The sequence below is a fragment of the Molothrus ater genome, chromosome 5 (assembly GCF_012460135.2).
Source record: "Molothrus ater isolate BHLD 08-10-18 breed brown headed cowbird chromosome 5, BPBGC_Mater_1.1, whole genome shotgun sequence".
In the NCBI taxonomy this organism is placed as follows: domain Eukaryota; kingdom Metazoa; phylum Chordata; class Aves; order Passeriformes; family Icteridae; genus Molothrus; species Molothrus ater.
This window is the reverse complement of record NC_050482.2, coordinates 38201109-38223881: the sequence shown is the minus strand read 5'-3', so window position 1 is coordinate 38223881 and position 22773 is coordinate 38201109. Positions and strand designations below refer to the sequence as shown.

The window sequence follows — 22773 nt, the reverse complement described above, 5'->3', positions numbered from 1 at the left end:
TACTTTCTAAAAGCCTGTCTTCACCATTGTAATTCTTGTAATAAGAAAACAACAACAAAATATGCCATTTCTGTCTCAGTCTATAGCCAGCCTTTACTGCTCCAGTCACTTAAAAAGACTGGGAAAGGGATCTCTGTGTTGCACTATATCTAAGACCTGAAAAAAAGCAGTCAAAATGAGTATTCTGTTCATCTCAGCTTCTGACTGAGATTGCCAGCTAGCTTGGAATACAGTGAGTTCTGCTTAATGTGCCTCGTAAAGGCATACCTGATAAAGGTATTTTCCTAGTTTTCATAATATAAACAAACTCTGGAATGAAACTAAAATTTGAACATACATTGCATCTTTGTCTATCGCTGAACAATTTGCAAATAAAGCAGAGGCTTATTATAGAGTAGCTAGAACATGAGCTTACCCAAATGAAAAAAAAAAAACAACAAAACCACAGAGTTAAAAAGTCAGCCTGAGATTTCCCAATCCTGATGACTATGCAGTGGAACAAGCAAACCAGAACTAGCTAGCCATCACTGCTGATGTGAAAGGGAAGAGGCTGATCTCCAGTTAAAAAACATGGAAGTCCCTGATGGAGTGGGAAAGGCAATGGTAAGGGCTGAAGAATGTTGGCATTTGAGTGACTACCTTTGCATGAATACAGCATTGGCCTGGTATCTGTCCTGTTGGAGATTAAAGTAATTTTCATTCCAAAAGTAACTACATTTCCCTATTGTCTGGGGGAAATAACAAATATGTCTCCTGAAATCTACACTGACAAAACAGACCTCTGAATTGCAGACACTGCCTGCCTGCAGGAGTCTGAATGGAATCAGAAGTGTCAGTCTTGTGTCCTGCATACTTGACATCAAATCACTGGAGGCAGCCACTCTTCCCCTGTGCTGAGTGCTCAGTCTCAAAGTTCCCTATTAGTGAACAGGAGATGACATGGCAGAGAATACTTTCCTATTGAGACAAACTTTTCTGGTTTTATTTCTTTTTTGGAGGGAACCAAGTCCTGCAAGGATTCTGTATTGACTTCTCTGTTACTTGCAATTTTGAGGGGAGCTGGGAAGAAATGCTTGGATACCTGCCACAAGAGCTTTACGTACACAGACACACACATATATGTATGATGTATATAGTTTGTGTCTGTATGGTATTAAGAACTCTATTTTGACACTATGCATTGTCACCTTGCATTGACATTTTCATCCCTGGATCTAAGCAGGGAGAAGACAATCTCTGCCATTTGAAAGGACAGTACAGCCTGTATATTTCCTCCCTACTGTGTTTCAGCTCAGAAAAAGCAAAAAATATATATTTTTTAATTGTGTTATCTGTTGGAAGAGATGCTCCAAATGAGCTGAAGTGTGTAGAAATCTATGATCACAGATCCAATTATATTGTGTTTGCTTTGTGTTAGGATGAAGCAGAGGCTGGGACCTGGGCTGCTCCCCCAGGGTGGGCAGAGCTGGATGGCACCAGCCAGCACCTTCAGCAGTGACACATATCCTGGGAGCAGGGAATTTGGAATATCAGCTCAAAGCCCAAGGCTGGATCAATGGAGCCTATGGCTTCTTGCATTCAGGTGTAATAGAGGATTTTGTAAGATACGAATACTTCATTCATTTAGAGGCATTGATATCAAACTTTTTCTATCCTGTATAGGGATGTTGCAACAAATGGCAACAAAGCTACTTACCTGGGCATGAGTGTTCTTCCTTGAAGAGGCTGTTATGTTGGAATAAGAGCTGACAGATGAGGTGGTATTCAAATCATCTGTGCTGAGGTTGTCAAGAGTGTCACTGAGGCCACTGCTAACCGAGCTGCTGTCATCCCAGCTGCAGAGAAAGGAGCACATCTACTTTACATACTGTGTCTCAATGTGCAGAAGGCATCTCAAAATCAATAGATGTGATTACTTATTTTTCAAGTGATTTACCAGAAACTTTTCAGTAATATTTCCTAAGGTTCAATGAATATTGTTCTTCAGACTTTTGAATTAATTATTCACTTGCAGTCAAGTGGTTGCTTGTTCAACTAATGAAAGATGCAGGTGTCCTTAAAAAATTACCATCAGATCTAAGTGTAAGCCATTAAAACAGTTCGTTTCATGCTTCATTGCAATCACATTCATTACACCGGCAGGGAAATCCATCAAGCTTACCTGATCTTGCTAGTCTCAAAAATTATTAATATCTTAGAGAAGACCTGATGAATTGCCAGGCTACATAAAAATAGAAGGAGTATCTTTTCTGCAGCTAATCCACTGTCAGCAAGAAGCCAGTATTTTCACAAGTTTTATTTTCTTGTCTTCAGTATCAGTCTAGCTGGTGCAATGTCATCAAAATAGGAATCCCTGAGAATACAGTCAAAGGAGCTGACAGAGAATACATTATACATCTCTGAAGAAACAGTCTGTCAACTGTTTTGCTTTAGGAGATTGAGACAAAGGTTCAAATAAGAGAAAGGCTTCTCTTACAGAAATGTCATTACCAACTCTCACAAAAGCCTTGCTTTTGCACGAAAGGGAGGTTGAGGTGTATTTCTCAGACTTTTCTCTACAGAATTGCTTCTCTATAGCATTACATTTTGACTTTTATTTTATTGCCATATACAGCATTATACTGCCAGTATTTTGAGACATTTCCATCTGTTCATCTGGTTTTGGATTATTCACAGGCCAAAAGTTTGAAAAAAAATTCACCTTATCCCATTCAAAGGGATTAATCTCCTATAATTTTAGGTATATAAAAGTTAGGTATCTCATTTCATTTAAGTTACCTAGCTGTCCTCTCTAACCAGTATTAAAAGCAGCCTTGCTTAAAATGTCCTAGGCTTGTGGGATAAACTGTCCATTGAAGGTGCCTCTTTTTGTCTTTTCCTCTCTTAGAGAGGACAGGGTTGATTAAGCCTCTTCTAGATATGTAACTTCTAGCAAGACAAAGCTAGGTGTTTACACCTGCTGATAAAGTCCCAAACACAAGAAAGTGCATTTTATCCTTGTTTTGCTGTAGCCTGTTACGAATTTTAGAAAACAATATGTAATTCAATCCCCTAGTCAAATTAAAGCTCAGTACTATTGACACTAGTCATTCAGAGCAAACAAGCAAAATATCTGTGAGTACTTATTTTAAATTTGGAGTTTTGGGAGACAGCAGCAGTGACAGGGAACTGTGTGGAACAAAATGTATGCTGATGCATTGGAAAGTTCAGTACACTAGTCTTGTATCATAGCAACTGCAGCAAGCATTACCTTTCTTTTGCTAAAGGTAGAAAATCACATTAGTAAGCCAGCTCAGTAACAAGATAAACATATTTCAGAGGGCAAGAGTTTATTATAGTGCTGCACTTTCCACCACTGAGTACAATGACTACAAATAAATATGTCTTCTGCTACATTTCCAAGTGATAAACACATGAATGATTTAATAATGAAATTATAATGTCATACATAATAGGCTGTCCACATTCATCTAAGAACCATCTCTGAAACACTAGTCATTTAGGCCTTCTGTGTTTCTCACTGTCTAATGTGATGCATAATTTCACTGATGATAAAAAGCCATTGATAAAACGCTGTGTACCACATGGGAATTTACCTTTAAAACGGTGTTAAGACTGAGAACCTTAAGGATGGATAAAAACATAAGCAATATAAATGTGATTAAGTTGCAGAAAAGATAGTATTACCTCACTAAAAGCTGCTCTTTAAAAAAAAGAAAAAAAAAAAAAACCAAATCCAAAAGGATATATATTAGGTATTTCCAGAAGGAACATGAGCTTTTAACTTATGACATTCATGTCAAATAATATTTGGCCATCCATTTTCTGAGTCTACCTAAGACCCTGGGGATAAAATTTCATCCTTTTTCCCCATGTCTCTTTGTTATTATACTCTATTTCAATTTTCATACCTCATTTTGTGTTCCTTTTTCTCTGTAAGAAAATTGACATTTTCTAAATTCTGGAATATTTCAGTTGATTGACAAAATATAACTATGTTCTCTACAGCCGAAGTTCTCAGGCAAATATTACTGTGATTGTGTTCTGTTTTACATTCATCACACCTCAATGTGATAATCCACACCAGTGGATTATTAGTGGGCTCAGGGAACACTCAGGGCCATCTTGTAAGTTGTATAGAAGATCATTCTGAAACCTCTACTACTGACCTTTCAGAGTCATCACTGTATTTGCCTGGATTTTTTGTTTTCTCTTATGATAGGTGCTTGAGATGTTTTATAAATTTGGAGGCTTTCATATACCAAAATTTCTGACAATATTCAGTATGCCTACAAAAACCAGGAATATTGGAACCTGCTTTCTTTCTGGCATATTCTAAGGACTGTAACAGAAACTGATGCCCACTTGACACAACGTTTTATACCAGCCTTTTGAAAAGACATGGCAAAAACCAAAAACTACAACAGAACAGACCATATCAGATACCCTCTTGGCAATGAAAATTGTTGTTTTTACGTATTTCAATGTATTATCCAGAGTTGTTTTAACTTGCTCATGCAGCTAAATTTTTGTATTTCAGTATTTACTGTTTCTACTTTTATATACCTCTTTCCCCAAATCTAGATAGTAGAGCTGCTATCAGACAAGATAATGTTTTTGATAATGAAAATGCCTTGTTTATAATTTGGAAAAAAATTCTTGATGATTCATATTGACGTATCTTTTAAACTAGTAAACTCATGACAAAAAATATCTGGTAAGATTATTGTGCATCACTTTGAGACTGAAAATCCATTTGTGGGAGTCTGCAACAAACTCTAATTTTAGTTCTTGTTCTCCTACCCTTCATCAAAACAATATTCATTTATACTTTAATTTGCTGGCTGAGATTCATCTTTAATTTTTTATTTTATTTTTTCTTTATTTTTCTATTGTTCACACATTCTACAAGGTCTATAACAGGTCAGGTTAGCACTGCTGCTCATTAATGCATTACACCACTTTGCTATTAAAAACCACATTTCAACCACTTATAATATTGACAAAATTTGCTTAGTTTTTCTTGATGACAGACTCAGGCTGATTTCTTTAAAAGAAAATGTCAGCAAATGGTGTTCACCTATCTGGGAGACTGAAGCTAACAGAAAAGTGCATTGTTTTGACAAGTTCTGGAGATTTTTCTTTGATAAACCCCTGGATCCCAAGAGGATCTTGAGAAGAACTTTGATATCCAGCAAGATAGTCAGCAAGATATAATCTTCTCATTAAGAATATAAATTTGGCTATTTCTAAGAGAAATCTTCTTAAATCTGGATAATTTTAAAGTGTCTTCAAAATCACTGCTTGCATGTACCTGACAGATTTTTATTTTCAGTGGCTCAGCTCATTCTGCTTTGTCTGGGTTCAAATCAGCAGAGAACAAGCAAAGAGCCCAGCAGTCACTGCTCTCATTGTGAATGCATGTAACACCACAGTGTTTCATAACACAATCACATATATTTTTCTCTAGAAATGCTTAATTAATTTAATGCTTGTAAGAAGTCTGCTTTAGGGATGAATTTGAATTTTGTATTAAGGAAAGATCTGCCTTTTGTCTTCATTCAAAGAAGTTGAAAGTTTTCTAACAGAAGGGACTATATGAAGCATGATTGAAGCCCTTGGTGTACCAGACTCCCTGAAATCTGCAAGGTGACTGCTTTACCCAACATTTTAAAATAAATCAGACACCAATAAAGAGCTTCTAATTTACTTTAGTGGTTTGTAGTCAACTTACAAAGATGTAATGCATGGAAACATGTGCTTTGAACCAACATTTTGCTGCAGAGATACATCAAAATTTAGGTTACTATCAACTCAAATTGCATGTCAGCACCTCTTTTTCAACCTTACTATTGTTGTACCTCAGCTTTATCTTTGTAAAACAGAGACAAATACACACATAAATGGTCAAAATGATGGGCACTGTGTTACAGTTTCATACAAAAACATATTTCATGCCCTCTGACTTTGTTCAGACTCTTTGCAGTAACTTTGCCGGTATGCTTTCTGCTTAGATCTACGTTTTCCTTTCATCTACTAGGTATGCCAATGAGATAATTTTGCACTAGCTAAAGTTCATCCCCTAATTCTAGCTTGCACCTAACCAATCTGAACAATTCTGGACTGTTTTGATGCAAGACATTGTCACTAATTGGCAAAGGTGGCTATAAATATTGCACACATTCCAGTTCTTCTCAAATTGCTCCAAATGCTTCAAGCAACATTTCAACTCCTTGACCATATCAAATACTCCATAAAGTTGAGAAATCCACAACTTGCTATCTACATAGTTGGTTAGTCTCCACTATCACTCTTTGTCTCACTTTCATTAGTGTGGGCTAGTACTGATAAGATCTCCTCATAATAATCCCCTCATTGACCTCCCTACCACATAATGTTCTGGAAATAGCAAGGTGTCTGAAGGGAAAACACGGTGCTTAACATCAGTATGTAGAGCTGAACAAAGATTAGAAACACATCCCAACAAGTATCCTCAAATGGAAAGATAAATTCCACTCAGCTGTGCTCATGAAACTTTTTCATTTGCTTTCAGCAAGTATCTGGGGTTTTTTTTTTTTGAGTTCACACACTGAAGTACATGAACAAAATGAGGAATATTCTATACAAAATAAGACATTATTTCATACATCAGGCAGCAAGCAATAGAGCTTTAGGGCAAAGATGCAATTTGACTTTTGCCTACATAATGATGACCCGCAGACAATATGCAACACATTTTTCTAGATTTTTGCATGATGCCTGAAAGTAAAAATGCACTGGATTAGGACAGCAATGAATTATGAAGGTATGTGATGAGAGGAAGTGGTATCAACAATCTGTATTAGTTCTATGGATACCTAAAATATTCTCCTTTCAAAGTACTTGTTTCAGAAAATCAAAGCAGTCTAGTTGCAGACAAGACATGACAGAGCACTTAGACACGATCATTGTTTCATCCCACCCTTCCTGTTTCTACTTTCAGCATTTTCCTACAAGCCCTTAAACTTGCCAGCTTATTGAAGTTCATCACACTGTTAAGCTGGGTCAGTGCCTGGAATTTGTTTGAATACTGGCATACTTCATTAATTTCTGAGACCACCTCCAGCCAAAGTGCCTCAGTATGCAAATAAAGAAGCTTTTCACAAGAAAATCATCAGACACAGCAAGACTCCAATCAATGTGCTATCATGAATGCCAGAAAATTATGGTTCCTCAATGTACCCAGTCCTTGCACAATTTGACAAGTTGCTCGCATTGTTTTCATTACCCATTTTTGTAAGCAGAAGCAGGAGCTACAGCTTTCAAGCATACAGCTCTAGAAAACAAAACCAAAATCTTTCCTCTTAAAGAATTCATTTAATCAGAATAACTGTTCTCTCTGGGAAGGCTTGTAGTTGAATGAAAAGTAGCACTGTATTTGTCACATGTTTTGTACTGCACATGAAGAGCTTTAGACCACAGCAGTAGACACACATACTTGATAAGGAATGAGAAACCCTTAGTCACATTCTTGATAATGCCAATGGAACTCACATACCCCCAGAGACTTTTGTATGGGTTTGTGATTCAAAGAATCTGAACACATTTAGCAAAACAATCTTTACTTGCTTTTTATAGTAACTTTGGGCTTTCAAACTGTGAAGCCCTTTTAAAGACTTCTAAATCCTTCATTGCCATGGCAGGCTCATGCAGGGTGGAGCCCAAGTGTATTTCTCCTGCTGGGAGGAATGGTCTTAGAGGACAAATAAAACTACTGAGATCATGACACAAGAGGAACATTCAGAGCTAAATCAGAACTTGACTTCTGAATGTTTGAGGATCTACAAATCCATCCTAAGAGCAGATCAATGGTGAGCAGTAAGGTGTTACCCCTTTCTTTGCCTGCACACAGCTCATTGTTTTATGTCAATGAATCCAAAGAGGATGCAGGTCTCCCTGTCCCTTTCTTAGCTACTGGATATCACGACACAATTTTCATAGAAACAGTGGATGTATGGGAAACACCAGAAATTTCTTGATTAGAATAGCGGACTTCCATGTTTGCCAAATAAGATTTTTGTAGTAGACAAAGTAGACTAGTTCAGTAGTCTACTGCAGTGGATGGGACTTGGACATCCTCAGTTAGATTGGATACCTATTTAAATTACAGTGTTCTAAAAATACAAAATTCCTAGATTTAGCTGCCTGTGAGGTGAACAGCTAGGGTGGTGTAAGACATTTGGTGTCGGTGATGTGTGAGGCATCTACATTAAATGTGTGTTAGAAAATAAAAGCTCTGCAATTAATCCCGTAAGTAGTTAACAGTCAAAGGCAGGTACATCCAAAGGGTAAGCAGGAAGGACTGAAGAGGTAACAGCAAAGTAAAGGACTTAAACTATATGCCCACAGTAGAAAGTTTGAACTTAGTACACCTTTATTTTACTCACACAAGTTAAGCCCTGCAAGTGGAAGATAGTGTTTAAGCTCCTTCTACACACATAAAATCCATAAAACAGGGAACAAAATACAAAAATCAGCCTCCATGCAGGTGGTCATTACTTCTCTACAGCACACCAGAGAAGCGAATATTAGCATGCATTCTGGGCTCTTCTCTGACACCCATATTTCAGGTCATGTTTCAGGAGAGTAAGGCAGGATTCAGCTGAATATAAAGATTTTATAGCTACTTCCATAATTGACTTTTGAGAACAGAAATGTCATCTTAGCTCATTAAGAAGAAGAGATAAGAAAATAATTGGACAGTTTTACTTAAAGCAACTCCTTACTAACATGCCAATATATCAGCTGGCAAAATTTCTCCTTCAAAGTTCAATTCAACATGAATTAATCCTTTTTAAATCTTCTACTGTGATCTCAGCTGCTCATTATTCATGAAACAGCTATGCTGACCCTTCACAGACAGATTCAAGAGGGCACAGAGTTTGTAAAATCAATACTTTCCTTCATTCCACAGACTGCGAGAGCCAAAGCCCAGGCCCTGAATCAAACTAGAAACTTGCAGGAGCCATAAATTTCCCTATAGCTATTCTGTGCTCACAGCTAAATGAAAACATAGCCAGATGGACTCATACTTCACTGCTTTTTCCTCAGCAAGTGTAATGCATCACCTGTCATACTGAAACAAGGCGACTGCTGAAGCCTTAATCCTAAATTACTTTGAGGTCTTTAAGGTAGAAAATCATCCCATGTACATTTCAAAATGGATGCACTCATCCTATTTGAAGGAAAAGCTTTTAGAGTTAAAAAGAATAGGAATGCATTTAAGCATCTGCTTTAATGCAGTATCACTTCGCAAGGATTTTTTTTTTAGGTTAGAAATTTATTTTTTAAAAAGATCCCATTAGAAAATTATATCCTGCTACAGGAAATACAGCTAGCCCATGAGAACAATTAAAGAAAAATGCATTTTTGCAAGGTCAGTTAATTTCCATGTTCTCCCAAGCATTTCATAAGTACCTTAAAAAATAATTTGGTTTTAGACCCAGCAGGGAAAAAAAAAATGAACTACTGGAAGATATACATTCCTTAAGATAATTATACATACCCTGCAAAACCTGCATATCCACACCACAGGATCTGAATAAGTTTTTGCCAGAACCCCTTCTGGTTTCCACTTATTTCTGAACACAACACTTAATCTGACATGATAGGGACAGCAGAAAGTCATTACCTAGCTCTAAATTCCTATCAGAACGTATAAACAACCACAAGAAGGAATTTTTTCAAATGAAATTTAGGCAAGTGAATAAAACAATAATTATCCATCTAGGAAGATATTTTATTTCTGGAATGTACAGAGTTCTTCTATTTTTTTGAAATGAGGCACATAAAAAAACATCCATTTTTAATTATAGTTTGAACAATCTTTGGAAAATAGTAATATATGGGCTGAAGCAAGATGTAAGAAAGTAATTCCATCAAGAGCTGTTGATAATATCATAACAAACAAAGGAAGAAAATCTTTTGATGGAATTATCTTCCCACTGCTGTTTAAGTTTTCTACACACTGGATGCAAGAGATGTTTACATTTTTCAAACGCAGATTCAGACAAGTTAATTAACATCAGTTGAATGAGCATAAATAAACAAAAAACAAACTGCCCATGCAGTTCTTCAGAACTTGAAAAGCAATATAAAGCCTATTACTTCTTATTACCTCATCACTTTATGAAGTAAAAATCTAATTCTTCACTTTGTATATGGCCAATTCCCATCCCCAAAATTGAAAAGATTAATGAAATGCCCCAACACAAAGTATCTCATGGTATCTGCATTTATAGTCAAAGAAAAATCATACCAAAATCAGCCCCTTAAACACCATGAGGTAAGCAGAATTTGCCATTCACCTTTGCAAACTGTCAGTCAACTGCTTCAGATGGGAGGGAGGCATTGAAATATCAAACCTCTTTACTCAACCTTGGCTCTACAGCATACTAAGAAACCAAACAGATCCTCATGATAATTGTTCAGAGGAGAACTATTCCCAGTAATTATCTGCCCAATGTCAAAGTCCTGATTTACTGCCAACCTCCTCTGCTGTGTAGTCTCACGCTTAAGCGTCTTTGTTCCTAGAATTACCTGTCTTGTTTTTGCTTATGAGCAGGAGCAGGGACTTATTTTTTCAGGCTGCACCTGATTAAACTCAATCTGAAATAAACAGTGTACATAACTATGTTAGCAGAATGGTAAGTAAATCTGTCTTCATTCTGGTCATGATACTCATCCTATCAATCTCCATGATGGAGCAGGTCTTAAATCCAGCAGTTTTATATAGCTTTGCTGCTGCAGTACAGCAAAATCTGGAGTGGTTTTGGCTTGTGATGAATATTTGTTACCCCACACTGTCTTTTCCTTAGAATAGGAAGATGTGGCAGACAGAGACTACACCAGAGTTTTTATATTTCATTTGTAATTTCACTGGGATTTTTAGAATCATCCTTTACAAGTGTAGGCAGCAACAACATAGAGTTGGACCCCTTCTATCCCTGTTACCTCATTGTAGCACTCCCTAATAACCTTCTTACCATAACATGGTCCTAGAGTTGGCAGCCTTGCACTGCCGTCCAAGCAGAACATTCCAGCTGTAGGATGCATCCCTGAACACACAAGAACTGCTGGAAAAACAGGGCCTCTGAAAGTGCAAAGTGAGTTCAATCTGGGGGGGCGATGGGCTTCCTCACACACAGTCTCATGCAAAATATTTTCTCCCTGCAGGTTTCAAGAGGAGGTGCTGGTTTGTCGAGCTTAACAGTAAGTTGTGACTACAGGAAAAGGTGCTAGTTCAAGGCCTGAAGAACTTCTTAATAGAAATGTTCCCCCTTGAACTTCTTTGAGAGCTTGATCCACCCAAATATTTTCAGATAACAAGGTAAGCCTATTTTCTGAAGCCTAATAGGATTACTTGTTTGCAGTCAGCATCATGACAACAACCTGTCTGGCAAAGGGCAAGTTAAGCAGAACAAAAGGGTCCTTCTTTTCTTGGTTTTGTTTGCCAGGACTCTATCTCATATCTCTTGCTTCTTTCCCAAATTTTGCTGAGTAATGACCTAGGTCATTACCCATCAGGTCATTCTGCTTTAGCAGAAACCTGCATCTGCATGACCTCATTTTCAGCATCAGTAAGGACTAAAGGCTTCAGTGGTCACGCTCCCTGTGCATCTGGCCTTCAGGGTCTTGCTCATCACTGCTGCCTGGACAAAACTACTGACTGACTTTGACAAAAAATTTGCAAAAAACATAAAGGTCAAAAAATTATATTTCTTAATTCTCAAGTGAATACACAGCCACATGAAGACAGAGGCAAAGTAGATGTATTTCTGAGAGGAAATGTGCAATATGAATTAAAAGTACCAGACATTCATGATTCTATACATAAAATCAGACTGCTTATAAATTAGCAAAACCAAAAGCTTAACACAATTCAGGTGTTATCTTCTTAATAAATAGGTTCACGGAATATTTTTATTCGGGTTTGAGATTTGGAGATTTTCAAGACCCTCTAGCCTTTTCACCCACAAGGACCAGGATGCTGATTTTAGAAAACACAGATTTCAGAACCTGACTTATTTACAGAGGTTTAGCCATCCAAGCACTTATTTGGTATTTGGTATTTTTTCAGTATCTCAAATGTTCAAATTTTTTTGCTCTGCATTAAAGGGCTATCTTGGAATTAATATTATTGACACTGCTTAGTTTAAGATAAATTGTGGTTGAAGGGTTTAATGTTATCTTTAATCCTGAGTTGTGCCAGGTTTTTGCAGCAAATCTAAATGCTATTAATTTGCACCTTATGTTACATGACTGCTTTTCACATGGTTGTTAACAGCAGTCATTGACAGTGATAGTAATTTAATTGTGCTCAGAGATCACAGCTGTCATTTATTCTATCATCAGACATTTTCACACATCTTTCTCATTCCATATGCCAGTGGTACCCAATCCTTGGTCTCTTAATCTCTTAAAAAGTCTCTCTGCCATGTGTTTATCATTTTGCCAATGAGGGTAGGAGCTCACTTATGGAACTGTTACTTGAGGTTTCAACCTAATCCTTATCCAATTTTTAAGAGTCTGGAGAAGGCAGGGATTTGGGAGTAAGTTATAGGCCAGATAAACTGCTTAGGTTTCTGGACTATGAAAGAGTAAGTCATCATGGAGCTGTGGGGATATAAAAATAGGTGGAAATTTTCAAATAAAATATAGTTGACAGTACAGTATTTTTTAAAAGAAAATCAAACAACTTGCAAAATTAAAAAAATAATTATTTTCTCAAAAAACAGACTAGTTTAGGAATTAATTTTTAAATTTCAGTCAATCTATACTTAGTCGTACTGCAATCAGAAATAATTTTCTTGCACTGATTAACAGGTGTAATAGGAAACTACAAATGTTTTTTTGGTATCTTAGCTTTCAGATGGTTCAATTTACTTCATTTGATATTTCAAATCATTGTGGAAATGATTTAACATAGAATAAAACTACCTTTTAGTAAATTTAAGCATCTTCAATGAAATATTATAACATATACTAGTCATATGAAAAAATGTATAGATAATAAAATAAAGGATAACATAAAATGGAACACAAAATTTTCAAATATAATTTCTTTTTTCCTAAACGAAACATATTTGAATTTCCCTTGTAACAAACTAAAAAAAAAAAGAAACAACCCTCAAAATTGAATGGAAAACCAGAGCCAAAATATGAAAAATTACTTTAAAAAGAAATCACATATTTTAATCAAATCTCTAAAGATACACACCGAAAAAACAATAACCAATTTTTATGCATACTAAACATTTTGGTATTCTTCCTAGTACTGTGACAGATACTTCTTGGAGCCATTTCTTGCTTCTGTTTTGTAAACAATTTTCTTCAAAAAAAGAAGAATCCAAACCCTTCAGAAAGTTGCAGTCCTTCTGGATAACAGAATAATTCCCTTGGCTATTTTTAGTTTGAATTTCAGAGAAACAGCACATTACAAGAACTCCTATCAGCTGGAAAGGTGGCTGCACTAATGTATCTCACCATGAGTTCTTCCTTTCCCAGGGATGAAAGTACTGAAATTACTATTATTGCCAGATTGACCGAAGAGAATAATGGTGCTCAAGACGCTTTTGACACAGCTCGTAGGTGTGGTGTGAATGGCAGGTTTTAAAAAGGGGACACATTTCTGCCTGTGAACATTTTCAGCAGCAGAAAAATCATGCCGGATCTCCCTGTAGACACGTAAATAACTGTCTGAGTGGATTCACTTGCTTAACATATCAAAATCTATCACAAATTTAAGGAATTCAGTTCTGGCTGTTTTTAATGGAATCTGGAAGATTGGGAAGTGCACTGAGGCCAACACCAAGGGGCAGAAAAAGAATTTTGTGATAGGACCAAAAAAGTGAATAATAGAGACAAAAGTCCTCTGGATGGTCCTCCCCAGCCCTCCACGGCCGCATACACGTGCTTGAGAAATGGTAGCAGCAGACAGAGACTGCAGGGGAGGAGATTTTGGCACTTGATTGATCTTTACTCTCTGTCAAGGCACATGTGCTCTGTCAGTCCCACTGCATCCTGCTGGGCACCAGGGGCAGGATCTCTCCAGGCAACTCACTTTGCTGCATTGGACCCCTCATCTCAGAGCCAGTCTAAATGTCCTCCAAAATGATGATGACTCCATTGGGCTTGTAAGCAAGACACATTTTAAGTACAAGCTATCCTTGCAGCTGTGTGAATTTTTAGTTAACTTTAGTAATATAATGACTAGGTTCAGTATTTATTATTATCACCCAAAAGACCCCAACCCCAGGCAAGCTGTGAAACTGGGTAAGTGGATCTAAAATCATCAAGAAAAGAAAAAGAAAGAAGGCATGCTCACTGTTCTTTCAGTTCATTTTCTCTAAATGGAAAAAAAAAAAAAAACCCAAAAAAAAACCCCATAAAGGACAGGCATGAAGCCTGTAGTCCTGCTGGAAAGAGAGTAGAAAGGACTAGAATCCTCTTTACCACTGGCTAGGAGAACTGAGAATTAAAATTCTCATCTGCAATGTTGCAGAAAGAATTAGGATGCAAGAAAGGCAACAAAAGACCAGACAGCAAGAGATTGTGGAAATATGATGGATTACAGTAGAGAGGGACACCAAACTCAAATCCTGCATGAAAAAAAGGAGGCATGTCACCTACAAAGGTCAGAGCTCTAGACATTAGCAGGAAGTGGAGTTTGGAGAATTGAATTGCTGCATTGTCTCTACCCTAGGCACATAAAGACAGACAAAGGGCACTACAGACAGCAGCACAAGGGCCTGCAGCAAAAACCCTCCCGTGCAACTCCAGCAGAGAAAGTAAATTGTCTTCACATTAGTCAAGCACTTTGTTTACTTACTTTTCACCTGAAACTGCCCTGTTCTCTCCCATTTAGCCTAAAATTCAGATGATTTTTTCTCTCCGACAGACCACGTAAAAATATCAGAAGCAGCGGAAATTAAATGGCAGAGGGTATTGCCGTAGTGAGAACAGGTTATGGCAAGCTAAAGAACCTCTACTGTAAACTTACCTTTTAAAATCCCCAGCACATATAATATGTACTTCTATAATTTGTAGAAGATAGAAGATTTATTCTAGAAATAATCAATACTCACAACATCTAGCTTTCTTTCTTATAAGAAGTCCCCATTTCCATATGTAATTCCCCCCAAAAGTTAATTTTTAAGGAAAGATACAGAATTACTGGCATAAAAACAAAACACAAAACATCCTAAAAAGGTTTTGAAGAACTAAAATTTGAGTAATGGGGTACTTATCCTGGGTAACCATTAGGACTATTGTGCTAAAATGTAACAGATAGGACCAATTATGGGGAAAGCTGCATTTATTTTAGTATTAAATTTCTAGAAAAATGAATGATGACTACAATTTTCTTTTGCAGTAGAGCAGAAGAAAATCCTGCAAAAAACACAACTTGACTTTTCTTGACTATATTGCTTCAGTTGATGCAAAGGCAAAGGGGCAGCAGTATCTCAGAGGCTATTCTTCACTTGCCTTGCTATTTTTTGTGGCTTTTTCCAAGGATGAGAACACCAGAGAGAACAGTCAGAGGACCTCTGACCTTCACTTTTTGCTAACTCACTGCCTTAATAAAGATGGTTACTCTCTTATCCTTCATTCAAATCTCTGATTTTCAATTGGCACCTCTAACACTGCCACTGCACCTAAGGGAAACCCATGTGAAATTCATGTCATATTCAAGTAATACCATTCTTATGTTCTGATTGCTAGACACTTAAATACAGATGATTGTTTTAAGTGAGATAGTTAAATGGGTTAAAGGTTCATTTTTAATAATATGAAAACTGGATGTTGGAGACAATGTATGCAGACCTTTGAAAAGCCAAGTGGCCATAGGGTACTCTGTGTTCGGCAGCAATGCTCTGCATGTGGCCTTCCCCTCCCTCGGTATCACTTCTCTTTCCCTGTTGAGGCACCTGATACATGCACTGGCTTAAGCACACACTTGCTTTTGGCCTCAGATTCATTCTACAGAAATCTAGGCATCAAGCCAAAATGTCACTGTAGTTAATGCTGGTGACAAGTGAAAACGAGAGTGCCAAATCAAAGTTCAAGCTGGAAGCCAGCTCCAGTTGTCTGCAAACAGAATTGTCCATGGCTGCAGACTTGTCCAGCTCTTGGCAGGTGCTCCCACACAAAGCAAAGAGAATCTGGTTGTTACAGATAATTACAAAAAACATCACAGGATTACTTCTTGTGACTCCATTGGATTTTCATTCACTTATTCAAGTTTTTCTCTGAAAAAAATTTAAATTTACTCCTTCCTCCTCTTATTAAAACATGGGTATGAGTCAGGCTGTCTGCAGCACTGCTAAGCCTAGGAGCCTCCCAAGATTGACAAGGCACTCAGCCCCCACTTTTTTTTGCTGTTACTCTGCTATTAAAAGCATTTGGCAGAGTTGAACATGGCAAGCTGCTGGTTCAGGCCTCTGGTCATTCTCAAATCTGTCAAAATGTGATGGCTTACACTTGGGAATGCTGGAGTGTGCATCCTTGGAAAATAAAGAAGCTATTAAGGGCTCTCCTGTTGATTGTGCAGCATGTGAGTCCATCGCATTATATCTTTATTCTTTTCCGCTATCAAAATAGTCTGTCAGTAGAAGTCAAGATATTTGTTAGCAAAAACAATTCTGACATCTACTGTTACTTCATTTTCTGTTTATTTGCCTTTTTTCTGATGAAATTCTACAGTTTAGGTTTTTCTAACAATTTTTTGGCTTTTTGTTTGCTTCTTTTTTATGGTGTAAAAACCTATACTAGAGTTTGTCTGAAGGAAATTTTCACTATTTTATTTATAGTTCAATTGCTGAAAGTAATTTCTTTAAAATCCCTTATTTGAGACACTCGCAAAAGTGGAAGTCTCTTGAGGCAGAAATGAAACAAACTGAAATATAAACCAATTTGACAAATTTTTAAAAACACCCACTGGAAACAATAAAATATATTTTATAAAGCAGAGCACAAATAAAATCTGATCCTACCAAGCCTTTCTGAAAGAATTAGACATTCATAAGGATAATGCAAATATAAATTTTTAATATTAGAGTAAAAATAAAAGCCCTTTATGTCCTAATGTATAAATGATCCCTAAATATCCTTCCCCTAGGATTGGCATTTTCCTAAGACTTTCCTTAGAGAACGGAGATTGCCTTTGTTATTAAAACTGTAACAAAGAGGATTTTCAGCACTTACTTCTGAGTGATTCAAAATGCAAGTTTCTTGATATTATGTAAAATCATGTTTCTTTATGACACGTAGGATTTAGGTAGAGATGAAAAACTTTAGGTTGGATCATTCTCAACCACAAATGTCTAAAACTGTGGCACTTAAGCATTTAAGGACACCACCAAATGGCCTGATTTCTCCAGCTACTGCACACCCTACAGTCTGTTGGCAGACAATCTGCCTAAAATTATGGCAAATAATGCATCTGAGCAGGAAAAGCAGAAAGGTCTCTTATTACTTCTTTGTTTCTATCTATTGTTCCTAAATATGAGACAGATTAATTTGCCACTTTAAATTACCTGAATTAATTTCTTAGCCTCTTTTTACTTCTAAAGTTTGAAGAGGGAGGAGTTGGTTTACTCCTGAGTAGAGTCTTCATCTTTCATACACTGATGCTTTTTATTTCTCTGAAATCAATGAACTCCACAAATACTCAAGAAAATCTAATGAGAAATGCTAAAATGCCCTGTTTAATGCTGCTTGAAAAGATCCTTCCATTTGAAAGTTAATAATTTCTGAGTCAGGTTCTGAATGCATGGTACGTCAAACTTGACAGCTTTCCAAAGAAAGGTTGTGTTTGATGATTATTTTAGGGAATAAGGTCTGATAAATATTCATGTTCCAAAACTAAATTCACTGGCTTAAAGCTCTTCAAACTAGCCATTTGGTTTCCTCTGCCTTTTTAATGCATCCTATGTGCTTTTTGCTGAGTGACAACTGACAAGTAGAAACACTAAACTGCATTTTCAAGACCATGTATTTTCTCTGTAATCTCATTAAAATCAGTGGAAGTTTGTGACATGACTTTTAAGAGGTTACTCTCCACAATGAAGTTTAGTTTTTGGGACTGGGAAGGAACTTCTACCGTGATTTGAAATTGCTCCCCTAAAATAACAAAGTTAACCCTTGCATTGCAACATACTGCAGTATAACTGGAGTATACAGGGTCAGTAAAAACTCCCAAAATCTGAAAATTCTGAGTGACTGATGAGAGAGAATATCATGCAGCTGGTGTTAGAAAAAAATTCTCCACCTCTCAAATGGAGAAATCCAGTATTGAAAAAAATCAGTCCTCTTATGTGAGACCAGACCATCAGTTCACCAAATTCAGATAGCAGCCTTCATCTCACTGCAGCTTGGTACCATTAAAGGCAAATCAAAAGCTGGCAATCACTTCTTATTTCTTATAATTCAGGAATCATTTTGCAAACTGCCACTTTCTTGTGCACTGCCATATATTATATTCAATGCACAGCCTAGTAAGTTCACAACATGCAGCACTGTGAAAGATAAGCCTTTGAAATGGTGTGACATTTCAGGGTGAACAGCTGAGCCATCGTTTTCCTAGCAAGCCATATTTCATAGCCAAGATTACCTTGTGCAACTGAGAAATTGTCTCCTAAGGCCACGACATGCTACACAGTCCTATGAATCTGTCCAGAACCTACATCCCAACAACTAATCATGTAAAGTCCTAAGTAATGAGATCTTCAGTTACTCCCTTACTGAAAGTGGGACACAGACATTATTAGGATTGAGCATGAATTCTCAGTGAGACATAGATGAGAGCAGAATACCGTATTCAATTTCAAAAATAAATTATAACCCAAGAGGAACTTTCCATAAGCTTATAAACTTCTGCCAGTAGAAGAAGGGCTTTTATTTCCCCTTGCTCATCCAGCAGTGCTGTGCTGGCTCAATATGTTCTATTTGGAAATGACACAAGCAAATAATATTGGGAGGAGAGAGAAGGAAGAACAGCTAACAGTCCCATTGACATGATGGCTGCCTGGCAGTGAAGATTAGAAGCAGTGTTGATAGGCAAAAGCAAAGATAAGCAGGAGAGAACAACCAAATCCTACTTATTCCTGCCAATGACTAATTTACCAAACCCAAAGCTCTCTTTGTAGGCTAGTTGTGACTTCACCTCCCCCCAGTGACAACCCTCCTTTGTGAACTGCAGTAGTGACCTTTTCCTGCAGGGCTCAGCAGCACTAATCCACCCTGTCAGCCATCCCAGGAGCCTCTTCTATCTTTAACCTTTGTACAAAAACCTTACATATGGTGGTAGGCAGAATAAGTAGCTGCTGCCAGAATCAAATCATTAAAGCCAAATGAGTTCATCGACATTGTTGTCACTACAATGAACAACCTAATCTCAACTGCTGTAAAAAATATTGATTAAAGAAAAGATTTTAAAGAAGTAGTTGCAGTTATTTTCAAGAAATTGCCTGCAGAAAAATGGAATCTGAAAACAGCATTCTAGAAAATTTATTTTATTTTGATCTAGGCTGAATTATTTTACCTAACTTCATTCTCACTGTTTTTTAATCAGTTTACTGTGAATTGCTCTAATTTATTTTGATATTCAGATATTTGATGGATGAGAACTTCTTTAACCATTTTTCTGCTACTACAGAGATTTTTTTTCATGATCCTATTAATATTTCCATTAACTTAGTAATATATTAACAGAGCAATGAATATTAAAAATGTCTCCAGTGAGAACAATCACTGTGAAATAACATAATTCTCCTGTTTCTTTGTGGTTTATGTGCCAAAAAGAGCTTTGAAATTGCTAAATCTCATTTTGGTTTACCATTTTGTCTAACGAACTGTTTATTACAACCTGCTCTGGGGGCTAGCATTTAATAAGTAGACCACCTACAGTGTGCACACAGTTATATAACACCACCAAGTGAGTCAGGAAACTCCTCTCCCTGATTAGATAATGAGCTTATTCTGAGTTCTCATGTACCAAGTCTGGGAGGCCTCTGTTAGTTTATAGCAGAAATCCACCATCAGTGAGAGGTGGTATTGAAAGCTTCATAAAATAGCCTTTTCCTAAAATCTAAAGCAAATATGAGGAAGTAGCACTACAGAAAGCAGAAATATGCTTGGCATTTTCTCTTTCATCACATTGCTGCTGTTTGTCAAATACAGCAGGCCATCTTCTCATGTGAGGATTATGTAAATAACATACACTCGAATTTATTGCATAAAGCATCAGGATTACTGAACAATGACTTCTTGATTCCATGTGGGTCATATTCCCATTGTGTAGTTCTGCATTTATTTTCTCAAATTAACTAATACCAATTTCCTGTCTTCCAGAATCCACTGAGTATCATTTTAAAGTGTTTCCCTGCTTTTCCTTTCAAAATGCTAGGATTCTTTTTGTCCAGATACATCAGATTATGAAGTTATAAAGAAATATTTCTCTCTGTCATTGTTACAAAGTACTAATTGTACCTTTATAATCAACTACTGCCTTGCAGAAAATCAATACTTTATCAAAATAGACATAAACACTACTATCTGATAAAAGCCTCTTTTTAAATGTACTATAAGTAAGATTATGAAATCTATTCCTTTTTTTATTCCATCGTGATCATTATATTATTGACTCCTGGCTCTAATATTATTTTGCTTTGCTTTTTTACCTTGTATGCTCTGACTTCTTTTCTGATAGTGCTCCCACAGATATTCCTTGCAATTTCTTGCCTTCTAGTATTTATTGCTAATTTTTATTTTAGTATTTTATGTTACTGCATTTGGACAAAACCTATATAAAAACCCAGCCCAGTGAGAAGAGTCAATTTAACAAGATGCTCTGGGCATAATATAAAATCTTCACTATGGGAAACAGAATATTCAAGTGAGAACAGCCAAATATAATTATTTAGCAACAGTGCTGAATTAGACTGCACGGTGAAACAAAAGGGCTTTCCAATCCAAATCTCTAATTTCACAGCCCTACTATCTCAGTACAAAATACCCTCAATTTATCTTTTCATGAATTTTTTCCATCTATTTTAGGCATGCCATTTTAAGGAAGGATTCTGCTGAAAAGGAACAACGCCCAACATAAGTGACTCATTAAGGAATAACATTAGGTGATTTTTTTGACTGAATTTGAATAATAGCTGTAATGCTAACTTTGTAGGAGTGGTTTCAGATGATCTTTACTAATGGTTACCATAAGACGTATTATGGTATCCTCTAGAAATAATACTCAAATATTTTAGTTGAATATGTTCCCTGCATAGTGGAGCAACATGCAACTAAAATCTTTTCCCCAGAATATTTATCATTTCCATGGTGTTTAGGACACGAGAGGATGAGAAAACAACCAGCATGAGCATAGAAGCATCAGTGTTGACCACATGCAAAAACTGAGCAAAGAAGCAGATGAAGGAGCCAGACAGAATTTGTTTGCCTAATCAACAAAATGAGAAGTAAGGGTGTAAAGAGCAGATCTATCACAGTTAAAGAAAAGAATACATTCTTACAGTGCAGAAAAAAACCCACAAGTGGATACTTTTGAGGAAAAATGGGTATATGACTTTTGAAAACTTCACTCTGGAGGATTAAAAGGGTCGATAGCCAGTCTGCAAAATCAGCAGACTTAGAACTTCAATTTTTAAGACAAGAATAGCTCTTTTTTTTTTTTTTTGTTTCCTTGATTCAAAATAAGGAAAATACTCAGCATTGTGATGTTCAGAGTATCAGGGAATGTTTGTACGTGTAGATAAAAATATTAAATACCATATGCTTCCTAAAACTGGTGATGGCAGAGTGATAATAGAATATTTCCTTCCTTTGTAATTGTAACAAAAGGAAAATATCAGCATATGCTGCTTACTCATTTCTACTTCTGAAATATACAGCAAGAGATAATGTAAATTAGGTCTAATATATAGCACTATGCTGTCAAGCAGAAATTGGTAAATAATTAGCAGACTCAGATGACACTGTCAGAGTAAATTTTTAATTATCTAGTTCATCAGACCGGAAAAGCCAAAACAGCTTCTGGAATCTAATGCATCTTTGCAAAATTCTTTGATGAATAATTTTGGTCTATCTGTAATCACTAGGAGAACATTTTCACTGCCTTTTTCTCTCCTTGGCTCATAGGGTCGTTATTTATCTGTTACCTTCCTATGACAAACCTTATACTTTATCCTTCAAGAGTTAAAAACTCATCATGCTGTGTCATTGCTAACCACTTAAGGTCACAACCTCTTAGTTTTTAACACCTATCTCTTTTCAGGGTGATATTCAAAGTCAACCAGCTTTAGGCAAAGAGCCAGCACAGATGGTGACAGCAGGAAGAGGCAGCACAGCTAGTGAACACCACTTCATCCTCCATGGAGAACCTGATGCCTCACTGTACACACAGAGAGAGGCATCAGGGGTGTGTACCATGAGCACATGCTCACACCACTTTGACAAACACCTGCAGGCAGGACACACGTAGGCATAGGTATGCTGATACAAATATAATGTGCTGATTGGTGATTTGCAGTGATGGGTTTTCTGCACAACAGAAAAGCAACATTTTGAGTTTGTTTAAATCTTGTGTGACTTAGGGGTGGACACGGTAAAGAAAAAAGTCACGATTTTGCCTTCTGAAAATTTGCCTACAACAAAAAGCATACCCACTTCTTTAGTAAGTCTGGGGAAAAAGAAACAGTCCAGGTAGATTTACTGTAC

The 22773-nt window shown here is 36.8% G+C and overlaps 1 protein-coding gene across 9 annotated transcripts in view; it reads right to left on the bottom strand.

Moving 5' to 3' along the window:
* NAV3 (neuron navigator 3) overlaps window positions 1–22773 on the bottom strand; it is a 509813-nt gene that overhangs the window by 64335 nt on the left and 422705 nt on the right. For all 9 annotated transcript variants that reach the window (XM_036400276.2, XM_036400277.2, XM_036400271.2 and 6 more), the window contains one exon: window positions 1697–1835. In XM_036400276.2, the coding sequence (XP_036256169.1) occupies window positions 1697–1835 (139 nt within the window). The remainder of the gene's footprint in view (window positions 1–1696; window positions 1836–22773) is intronic.